Source organism: Nerophis ophidion, linkage group LG09 (genome assembly GCF_033978795.1).
Source record: "Nerophis ophidion isolate RoL-2023_Sa linkage group LG09, RoL_Noph_v1.0, whole genome shotgun sequence".
In the NCBI taxonomy this organism is placed as follows: domain Eukaryota; kingdom Metazoa; phylum Chordata; class Actinopteri; order Syngnathiformes; family Syngnathidae; genus Nerophis; species Nerophis ophidion.
This window is the reverse complement of record NC_084619.1, coordinates 77,218,885-77,231,457: the sequence shown is the minus strand read 5'-3', so window position 1 is coordinate 77,231,457 and position 12,573 is coordinate 77,218,885. Positions and strand designations below refer to the sequence as shown.

General features: G+C 38.1%; 1 protein-coding gene across 4 annotated transcripts in view; it reads left to right on the top strand.

Moving 5' to 3' along the window:
• Nucleotides 1–12,573, top strand: part of LOC133559754 (nck-associated protein 1) — a 73,174-nt gene that overhangs the window by 21,903 nt on the left and 38,698 nt on the right. For 2 of the 4 annotated variants that reach the window (XM_061911825.1, XM_061911822.1), the window contains 5 exons: nucleotides 1,143–1,253; nucleotides 8,130–8,216; nucleotides 8,288–8,344; nucleotides 8,413–8,555; nucleotides 8,625–8,715. In XM_061911825.1, the coding sequence (XP_061767809.1) occupies nucleotides 1,143–1,253; nucleotides 8,130–8,216; nucleotides 8,288–8,344; nucleotides 8,413–8,555; nucleotides 8,625–8,715 (489 nt within the window). Of the gene's footprint in view, nucleotides 1–1,142; nucleotides 1,254–8,123; nucleotides 8,217–8,287; nucleotides 8,345–8,412; nucleotides 8,556–8,624; nucleotides 8,716–12,573 lie in introns of all 4 variants that reach the window. The other 2 variants (XM_061911823.1, XM_061911821.1) reach the window with 1 other exon arrangement.

The window sequence follows — 12,573 nt, the reverse complement described above, 5'->3', positions numbered from 1 at the left end:
ATGTAAGAATCACTTATTCTTCTCTTCTTTGATACTTGACATTAGTTTTGGCTGATACCACACATTTGTGTGTCAATCCGATACCAAGTCATTACAAGATCATGCATTGGTCATATTCAAAGTCCTCATGTGTCCAGGGACGTATTTCCTGAGTTTATAAACATAATATGAAAAAATATTTAGTGACGATAAAAAATATTGATGTGATCATAGTAGTATTGACTAGATACACTCTTGTACTTGGTATCATTACAATGGATGTCAGGCGTAGATCCACCAATGGCGTTTGTTTACATTGTGACACCAGTGAGCTATTGTATCCTTTTACAGTGTGTAGTGAAACACGGGGGCTGTATATTGTAGCGTCCTGGAAGAGTTAGTGCTGCAAGGGGTTCTAGGTATTTGTTCTGTTGTGTTTATGTTGTGTTACGGTGCGGATGTTCTCCCAAAAGGTGTTTGTCATTCTTGTTTGGTGTGGGTTTACAGAGTGGGGCATATTTGTAACAGTGTTTAAGTTGTTTATAAGGCCGGCCTCAGTGTGACCTGTATGGCTGTCGACCAAGTATGCCTTGCTTTCACTTGTGTGCGTGTGAAGAGCCGTAGATATTATGTGATTGGGCCGGCACACAAAGACAGTGCCTTTAAGGTTAATTGGCGCTCTGTACTGCTCCCTATGTCCTTGTACCACTCTGTTTTAAAAAGTAATACATTTTTCTTTTTGATACTGATAATTTCTGATATTACATTTTAAAGCATTTATCGTCCGATAATATCGGCCGTCCAATATTATTGGACATCTCTAGTTCAGGTGGACTTTATGTTCCCGATAGCTAGCTCTGGTCACATGAAGGTCTTGCTCACTCTCAGCCTGTTTTAACCAAACATGAAAACCACAGACTTCCAACTCTTCCATTTTTGTGAATAGACCAAATTCAACAAAATGGAAACCGACCTTGTGCACATTCCTTGTAATCTGTCGTTGTCATGTGCATCCCGATGTTGACGTGCAGGTGCCTGCATCAACTTTGTGTTGATTTTCCACATGGGTCAGATGAGGCATTTTTTTATTTTTTTTGTGATGGCATCATTCGTGCAACATGTGAGGGAAGATGTTGAGTGTGTGTCCTCCTCATCCTCCTCAGGCATGTGGCGACCCCAAGGCCAAGCCCTCCTATCTGGTCGACAAAAACCTGGAGTCTGCGGTCAAGTTCATCGTCCGGAAGTTCCCTGCGGTGGAGACACGCAATAACAACGTGAGTGTGTTTGCTTAGACCTCATTTCTCCGTTATTTCCACCACGTCAACACCTGCTATTTAAATGATTTGGTGTTCAATAACTGGCAGGACACGTCATTTACATAAGTCCACAGTCGGAAGCAGCACTTCAAACCTTTAAGACAGGAGTGCTCACACTTTTTCAGCATGCGGGCTACTTATAAAAGGATCAAGTGAAAATGATCTACCTACTACAAAAATGCAAAATATATATTGAGGATTCTTTATATCTACAATGTATGTTGATGTACATGCATAACCGCATGAGCCAATATTGCACAACACAATAAACTATGTACATTTTTTGTCATTACCCGAGGTTACTGTGATGACTTGCACTGAATTGAATCAGCCAGGGATGCATAGTCCGGACAGTGGCTGCTGACAGCCAGCCTCAAGCACACCCGGTGGCGGCTTTCGCTTCTGACGTTTGTTGTGTGAAAAATGACTGCTGTCCGGACAACTGGGATTTCAGTTCCTTCACCTTTCTCTTTCTCAGCTCGCTTTTCAGCAGGAAGTCAGTGTGGTATTTTCCTTGAATAGTCCGAAAATGACGCTCCACATTTCCCCTCTTTAGTATTGCGATGGTAGACTGGAAGATGAGACAAACGAACTCTGACAATGGCATCGTGAAAAAAAAGTCCCCCCATTCCGTATGAAAGTGATAAGTGTTTGTCTTCTTACTTGGTCCAGCTCCCCCACTCATTTTTACACCCTTTCTTAGGTTTAAGAGAAAAAACCGAGGGCTGAAAATTGGCGGTAACTCGCTGACAAGCTTGTTAGTTTTGCTGCACTGAGCGCCGTTGTTTGCACATGTGCAATGACCTAAGGGTCAGAAAAATGCAGATGTCATCTGATTGGCTGCCCTGATTATCAATCAAAAGACAAGATGGATGATAGGCTGACCTCAATTTTTTTTAATGTAATGCGAGCTACCAAGACTACCTTTGCGATCGACTGGTAGATCGCGATCGACGTATTGCCCACCCATGCTTTATGGTGCTAGTCCAGGGATCGCCAACCCAAAATGTTTAAACGGCCATATTGGACCGAAAAAATATGTCTGGAGCCGTAAAAAATTGAAATTCTTGTATAAGTGTTATAATGAAGACAATGTACATGATGTAGGTGTCGATATTAGCTATAATAGCCTGCTATCAAAATGACTTTAAAAGTCTTATATTGGTGTTATAATGAAGACAACACATTATGTTAGTGTCTATCTTAGCCTCCTATCAAAATGACTATAAAAGTCTTATATTGGTGTTATAATGAAGGCAACACATGATGTAAGTGTCTAAGTTGATTATATTAGCCTACTATATTATCAAAATGACTTTAAAAGTCTTATAAGTGTTATAATAAAAACAAACACATGACGTGTCTATATTAGTTATATTAGCTTACTATCAAAATGACTTTAAAAGTCTTATATAAGTGTTATACTGAAGTCAACACGTAGATGGATAGATAGATAGATAGATGGATGGATAGATAGTACTTTATGTATTCCCTCAGGAGAGTTCCTTCAGGAAAATTAACATTTTCAGCACAATCCATTCAAGATCAGACAAACGTTACAGGGAGACAGAACAGGATCGCTGACGGGTCTGCCAACTTCCGGCGCCCCTTACAAAAAAGGTGAGATACAGGTAAACAAGGGGGGGGAATGGGAGAAAAAAATAAAAGATTAAAACAGAATAAAATAAAATAAAAAAATCGGTCTAAGCCTGGGCCTCTGGAGAGGGGGTCCAGACTGAGGCCAAGGGAAAAAAACAACAACTCATAGCCATAGTACACATCAAAAGACATGAAAGACATTAAAGCAGTGGCTACAAGCAGCCACTTCTACATACAGCTATGAATAAAAAGTAAAAGAAACATATACACTGTGGTGGAGGGAGCATGGCCAGAGACAGGAGCAGACCCAACAAAGCAACCGAGAGAGCCGACTCCACTCTCGGCCGCCAACCAACTCTCGGCCAGTGTCCAGTCCGTATGGATGAGCGAGGATACGTCCAAGGAGACTGAGGTGTCCGATACCTGCTCATTCAGCCAAGACACTGTGAAGCTTGTCCGTCCCGGCGCTCAGTGCTAGCTCCGCAGCCCTGTCCCCTCATCCACACCTCCTCCAGTCCCTCCAAACTGACTCTGGTGTGACAGAGACCCAGCAGCTGGTCTCCATGGCCAAAAGGCTCCCGGGAGGTAGATCCAGAAGGCCACAAAAAGCACCGCAGAGGTCACGAAAGTGCCACCCCTTGTCATACAGTCCCGAAGGCAAAAAAATCTATATATACCGGTATATAATAACACATGAAAACAAGAGGGAAACACAAAAGGATGACACAAGAGCACAGAGTTCCTGCCAATGATGTGTCTATATTAGTTATATTAGCTTACTATCAAAATGATTTTTAAAGTCTTATATTGGTGTTATAATGAAGACAACACATGATGTAAGTCTCTATATTAGCCTACTATCAAAATGATTCTAAAAGTCTTATATTGGTGTTATAATGAAGACAACACATGATGTAAGTCTCTATATTAGCCTACTATCAAAATGATTCTAAAAGTCTTATATTGGTGTTATAATGAAGACAACACATGATGTAAGTCTCTATATTAGCCTACTATCAAAATGATTCTAAAAGTCTTATATTGGTGTTATAATGAAGGCAACACATGATGTAAGTCTCTATATTAGCCTACTATCAAAATGATTCTAAAAGTCTTATATTGGAGTTATAATTAAGACAACACATTATGCAAGTGTCTATATTGGCTATATTAGCCTACTATCAAAATGACTTTAAAAGTCTTATATTGGTATTATAATGAAGGCAACACATGATGTGTCTATATTAGTTATATTAGCCTACTATCTAAATGACTTTAAAAGTCTTATATAAGTGTTTTAATGAAAACAACATGCCATAAGCCTCTATATTAGCTATATTAGCCTACTATCAAAATAACTTTGAAAGTCTTATACAAGTGTTATAATTGAAGACGACACATGATGTGTCTATATTAGCTATACTTGCTTACTATCAAAATGACTTTAAAAGTCTTATATAAGTGTTTTAATGAAAACAACACATGATGTAAGTGTCTCTATTAGCCTACTATCTAAATGAGTTTAAAAGTCTTATGTATGTGCTATAATGAAGACAACACATGATGTAAGTGTCAATATTAGCTATCTTAGCCCACTATCAAAATGACTATGTGTTGCAGGCTGATGCAAATCTTTGTTGACTGAAATGTAATAATTATTCTACACATTTCACGACATTCGAAATCATTCGTAAAATGGAGGCTTCTCAGAGGGTGAGATAACTCCTGGAAATGACTGGCTATGAAACGCCAAAGGTATAGAGGTGTGTGTCCAAGTTAAAGGAAACTGCAGGCTGTCTTCTTCTAATGGATTTATTACAATCTTTGCAAGCTGGGGAACATTTGCTGTGGTCTGGAACAACACGGCACACAAACAACAGTCAGAAATGCAGCCGATATTACATACAGATAATGTGTCATAAGACATGCAAATATGAATTGAATTAAGAGGACTTAAAGGAAATTAAATGAGCTCAAATATACCTACAAATGAGGCATAATGATGAAATATGTACATATAGCTAGCCTAAATAGCATATTAGCATTGATTAGCTTGCAGTGACCAAATACCATATTTTTCGGATTATAAGTCGCTCCTGCCAAAAATGCATAATAAAGAAGGAAAAAAACATATATAAGTCGGACTGGGGGACATTTATTTAATAAAATCCAACAGCAAGAATAGACATTTGAAAGGCAATTTAAAATAAATAAAGAATAGTGAAGAACAGGCTGAATAAGTGTAGATTATATGAGGCATAAATAAGCAACTGCTATGTTAACCTAACATATTATGGTAAGAGTCATTCAAATAACTAGAACATATAGAACATGCTATACCTTTACCAAACTATCTCTCACTCCTAATCCATAAATCCCATGAAATCTTCTTCCTGGATGTCGCTTCTAAACAACTCTGCCAACTCCAAAGGTAGACAATGTGCCGCTTCCTCCTCTATCGGTACGTAGCTTTATTTTACGGTAACGTGTTAATAATTTCACACATATGTCGCTCCAGACTATAAGTCGCACCACCCGGCCAAACAATTAAAAAAATGGCGATTAATAATCCGAAAAATGTGATATGCCTGATTAGCACGCCAACAAGTCAATAATCTCAACAAAGCTCACCTTTGTGCATTCACGCACAATATAAAATGTTTGGTGGACAAAATGAGACAAAAAACACTTCTTAGAAAGCCGGAGAAAGTTGTACATGTAAACAAAATTACGGTGAGTTCAAGGACTGCCAATATTAGTAGGACAAAACAGCGCTTGCCAAATAGTCTCTAATCATTGAAGCATGTTGAATACAAACAGTGTGACTTCTAACAATTAGGGAAGCTTGAGTCATGTTTGTCCTCCTACAAAAACCATATTAAAACAAAAACATTTATTTTTTACCCTCATCTTTTTCATTTTTTATACATATTTGAAAACGTTCCAGAGAGCCACTTGGTCGGCTCTACAGATGTTGTTTGCTGACCCTGAGTTAATGCAGACAATTTACATGCTAAAAATGATTGTTAAAAAAATGGTATTGCAAAAAAGGAGCTTTGAGAGGCTGAACTTGTGTGTTTTCCCAGCACTTTATGAATATTACAGCTTGCAGCAACACAATGAACACACCAGTTGTTGTTTTTTTGTCTACAACACTACTACTGTGCACGTGTGCTGACAGCTAAATGGAGTCATTGCTTGGCAGGACCAAATGTTTCTTTAGCTTTCAGCGTGCTGCTTATGTATGTATGTATGTATGTATGTATGTATGTATGTATGTAGCAGACAGCTTTATTCAATATCAATGTGCAAAAAAGTCTTATGTTGTTTTCTGCTTTGTTTCTGTGTTTGTTTGTTTTGCATGCTAATCCTGGCTTATTCCGGACTTGTGCTTTTTGGTAAGTTTTTGTACGTTTGAGTTGAGTTTTGTCGAACTGTGTACATTTCAAAACGTTTTAAAGGCTTTCACCAATCTTTGTGCTTTGCTCGGCTGTCAGCAGTCTTGTGCTCTCTTCTCCATCCACTGTGTGTGTGTGTGTGTGTGTGTGTGTGTGTGTGTGTGTGTGTGTGTGTGTGTGTGTGTGTGTGTGTGTGTGTGTGTGTGTGTGTGTGTGTGTGTGTGTGTGTGTGTGTGTGTGTGTGTGTGTGTGTGTGTGTGTGTGTGTGTGTGTGTGCGCGTGTGCGCGTGTGCGTGCGCGTGCGTGCGTGCGTGTGGGTGTTGTTGTATTTCTACCCTTCTTGAGACATCAACAATGAAAAGTATCTTCCATATGAGGAGAGGTGAACAAGTGATGACAAATCATGGTCCCAATACGGAAAACTGTTGCATCTACTACACAATGTCTCATTAGCACCCCTGGTGGTGACATTTATCAAAATGAGGGTGGTCCCAAAAAGGAGGGATTTTTCAAATTGGCTTGCGTCGGTTGTAAAAGGGTCTGAATATATGAAAATAACAAGTGTGTGTAAAAATTTGAAGTGCTCCCCCTCTGGCCAACATATGTAATAACACGTGTGAGTAAGAAATTTAAATGTGGCTCCTATGGCTAAAATTACTAAAAACAACAACAACATATGTGTATAGAGACAATATATGTAGAGACTGGCCAGGATCTTCAGCTCTCACTGGATCGGTTCGCAGCCGAGTGTGAAGCGACCGTGATGAGAATCATCACCTCCAAGTCCGAGTCCATGGTTCTCGCCCGGAAAAGGGTGGAGTGCCATCTCCGGGTTGGGGAGGAGACCCTGCCCCAAGTGGAGGAGTTCAAGTACCTCAGAGTCTTGTTCACGAGTGAGGGAAGAGTGGATGGTGAGATCGACAGGCGGATCGGTGCGGCGTCTTCAGTAATGTGGACGTTGTATCGATCTGTTGTGGTGAAGAAGGAGCTGAGCCGGAAGGCAAAGCTCTCAATTTACCGGTCGATCTACGTTCCCATCCTCACCTATGGTCATGAGCTTTGGGGTCTGACCGAAAGGACAAGATCACGGGTACAAGCGGCCCAAATGAGTTTCCAGGTCTCTCCCTTAGAGATAGGGTGAGAAGCTCTGCCATCCGGGAGGAACTCAAAGTAAAGCCGCTGCTCCTCCACATGGAGAGGAGCCAGATGAGGTGGTTCGGGCATCTGGTCAGGATGCCACCCGAACACCTCCCTAGGGAGGTGTTTTGAGCACACCAGACCAGTAGGAGGCCAAGGGGAAGACCCAGAACACGTTGGGAAGACTATGTCTCCCGGCTGGCCTGGGAATGCTTCGGGATCCCCCGGGAAGAACTAGACGAAGTGGCTGGGGAGAGGGAAGTCTGGGCTTCCTTGCTTAGGCTGCTGCCCCCGCGACCCGACCTCGGATAAGCGGAAGAAGATGGATGGATGGATATAGAGACATACTGTAATAACTTGAAGTAAATATTGAAGATTAACAACCCATTACAAACAAACAAAAATAAAAGTTTTCTTTTTTTATGTATTAATAGTATCTATATATTATTAATGTTGTAAATACAAATGTTCATATATTTGGAACGTGTGGTCCTCAAGAAGGAACAAATACTGTGTGTGTGTGTCTTTAAAGAACTGTTTCACTCTGCACAAATACAGCAGCTTTCCTTTTATTCATTCAATTCTTCTACTTCGAGTTCTTCTACTTTCTCGGGAGTTTAGAATTCCTTGCCAGTCCGAGCTCAGACTGCCTGCGTGTCAAACATAACTCTGCGTCTCCTCTGTGCTGTTACAGCAACAGCTGTCTCAGCTGCAAAAAGAGAAGTCGGAGATCCTGAAGAACCTGGCTCTCTACTACTTCACCTTTGTGGACGTGATGGAGTTCAAGGTAGGAGGACACTGCCACCATGAGTGCCTTGTGTTGAGAGTCTGAATGACAGGATGGTTGTGGACCTGCAGGACCACGTGTGCGAGCTGCTCAACACCATCGACGCCTGCCAAGTCTTCTTTGACATCGTAAGTCCTCCAAGCACATTTCCTCTCCTGCAAGTCCTGCCCCCAACCATGCTCTGCCCTTCCGCCAGACGGTGAACTTTGACCTGACCAAGAACTACCTGGACCTGGTGGTGACCTACACCACACTCATGACCATCCTGTCACGCATAGAGGAGAGGAAAGCCATCATCGGACTGTACAACTACGCCCACGAGATGACGCACGGGGCCAGGTGACTAAAAAGACTCCAGCTGGCACCCGTGCTCTGTGCTGACTTCTTCTCCTCCTCGTTGTGGCTCAGTGACCGGGAGTATCCCAGGCTGGGCCAGATGATTGTGGATTATGAGAACCCCCTGAAGAAGATGATGGAGGAGTTTGTCCCCCACGGGAAGGTAGTGCACACACTGCCGTTAGCATGTTAGCTGCCCCGGATCACAGGGGGGGAAACCAGGACCTGAACGTCACGTTCATATATAACACATAGGAAATATACTGCAACATTACACTGTACCACATGCAATATTACACTGTACTACATGCAACATTACACTGTACTACATGCAATATTACACTGTACTACATGCAACATTACACTGTACTACATGTAATATTACACTGTACTACATGCAATATTACACTGTACTACATGCAATATTACACTGTACTACATGCAATATTACACTGTACTACATGCAATATTACACTGTACTACATGCAATATTACACTATACCACATGCAATATTACACTATACTACATGCAACATTACACTGTACTACATGCAATATTACACTGTACTACATGCAATATTACACTATACCACATGCAATATTACACTGTACTACATGCAATATTACACTGTACTACATGCAATATTACACTGTACTACATGCAATATTACACTGTACTACATGCAACATTACACTGTACCACATGCAATATTACACTGTACTACATGCAATATTACACTGTACTACATGCAATATTACACTGTACTACATGCAATATTACACTATACCACATGCAATATTACACTGTACTACATGCAATATTACACTGTACTACATGCAATATTACACTGTACTACATGCAACATTACACTGTACTACATGCAATATTACACTGTACTACATGCAATATTACACTATACCACATGCAATATTACACTATACTACATGCAACATTACACTGTACTACATGCAATATTACACTGTACTACATGCAATATTACACTATACCACATGCAATATTACACTGTACTACATGCAATATTACACTGTACTACATGCAATATTACACTGTACTACATGCAATATTACACTGTACCACATGCAATATTACACTGTACTACATGCAATATTACACTGTACTACATGCAATATTACACTGTACTACATGCAATATTACACTATACCACATGCAATATTACACTGTACTACATGCAATATTACACTGTACTACATGCAATATTACACTATACCACATGCAATATTACACTGTACTACATGCAATATTACACTGTACTACATGCAATATTACACTATACCACATGCAATATTACACTATACTACATGCAATATTACACTATACTACATGCAATATTACACTGTACCACATGCAATATTACACTGTACCACATGCAATATTACACTGTACTACATGCAATATTACACTGTACTACATGCAATATTACACTATACTACATGCAATATTACACTATACCACATGCAATATTACACTGCACCACATGCAATATTACACTGTACTACATGCAATATTACACTGTACTACATGCAATATTACACTATACTACATGCAATATTACACTATACCACATGCAATATTACACTGCACCACATGCAATATTACAATGTACTACATGCAATATTACACTATACTACATGCAATATTACACTGTACTACATGCAATATTACACTGCACCACATGCAATATTACACTGTACTACATGCAATATTACACTATACTACATGCAATATTACACTATACCACATGCAATATTACACTGTACTACATGCAATATTACAATGTACTAGATGCAATATTACACTATACTACATGCAATATTACACTATACTACATGCAATAATACACTATACTACATGCAATATTACACTGTACTACATGCAATATTACAATGTACTAGATGCAATATTACACTATACTACATGCAATATTACACTGTACTACATGCAATATTACACTATACCACATGCAATAATACACTATACCACATGCAATAATACACTATACCACATGCAATAATACACTATACCACATGCAATAATACACTATACCACATGCAATATTACACTATACCACATGCAATAATACACTATACTACATGCAATATTACACTGTACTACATGCAATATTACACTGTACTACATGCAATATTACAATGTACTAGATGCAATATTACAATGTACCACATGCAATATTACACTGTACTACATGCAATATTACACTGTACTACATGCAATATTACACAGTACCACATGCAATATTACACTGTACCACATGCAATATTACACTGTACCACATGCAATATTACACTGTACTACATGCAATATTACACTGTACTACATGCAATATTACACTGTACTACATGCAACATTACACTATACTACACCAATACTGCAGTATTACAGTATCCTACATGCAATACATCATAGTGGAATGCTGAAATATTACAGTATACTACATGCAGTACAACATAGAATACTGCAATATTACAGTATCCTGCATGCAATACATCATAATAAAATACTGCAATATTACAGTGTAATACATCTTATACATCATAGTAGAATACTGCAATACTACAGTATACTGTACTACATGCAATACATCATAGTAGAATACTGCAATATTACAGTATAGTACATGCAATACAACATAGTAGAATAGTGCAATATTACAGTGTACTACAGGGCAGTGCAATATTACACTATACTATATGCAATACTATATAGGCGAATACTGCTATATTACAGTATAGTACATGCAATACAACATAGTAGAATAGTGCAATATTACAGTGTACTACAGGGCAGTACAACATAGTGGAATATTGCAATATTACACTATACAATATACAATACTATATAGGCGAATACTGCAATATTACAGTATACTACATGCGATACAACATAGAATAATGCAATATTACAGTATAAGATATGCAATACAGTATAGTAGAATATTGCAATATTACAGTATACTACATGCAATACAACGTAGTAGAATATTGCAATATTGAAGTATACTAAAAGCAATACAATATCTTAGAATAGTGCAATATTCCAGTATACTATATGCAATACAATATAGTAGAATAGTGCAATATTCCAGTATACTAAAAGCAATACTATGTATTAGAATAGTGCAATATTACAGTATACTAAAAGCAATACTATATAGTAGAATAGTGCAATATTCCAGTATACTATATGCAATACAATATAGTAGAATAGTGCAATATTACAGTATACTAAAAGCAATACAATATAGTAGAATAGTGCAATATTCCAGTATACTATATGCAATACAATATAGTAGAATAGTGCAATATTCCAGTATACTAAAAGCAATACTATATAGTAGAATAGTGCAATATTCCAGTATACTAAAAGCAATACTATATAGTAGAATAGTGCAATATTCTAGTATACTATATGCAATACAATATAGTAGAATAGTGCAATATTCCAGTATACTATATGCAATACAATATAGTAGAATAGTGCAATATTCCAGTATACTATATGCAATACAATATAGTAGAATAGTGCAATATTCCAGTATACTATATGCAATACAATATAGTAGAATAGTGCAATATTACAGTATACTAAAAGCAATACTATATATTAGAATAGTGCAATATTACTGTATACTAAAAGCAATACTATATAGTAGAATAGTGCAATATTCCAGTATACTATATGCAATACAATATAGTAGAATAGTGCAATATTCCAGTATACTATATGCAATACAATATAGTAGAATAGTGCAATATTCCAGTATACTATATGCAATACAATATAGTAGAATAGTGCAATATTCCAGTATACTATATGCAATACAATATAGTAGAATAGTGCAATATTCCAGTATAGTATATGCAATACAATATAGTAGAATAGTGCAATATTCCAGTATAGTATATGCAATACAATATAGTAGAATAGTGCAATATTCCAGTATACTATATGCAATACAATATA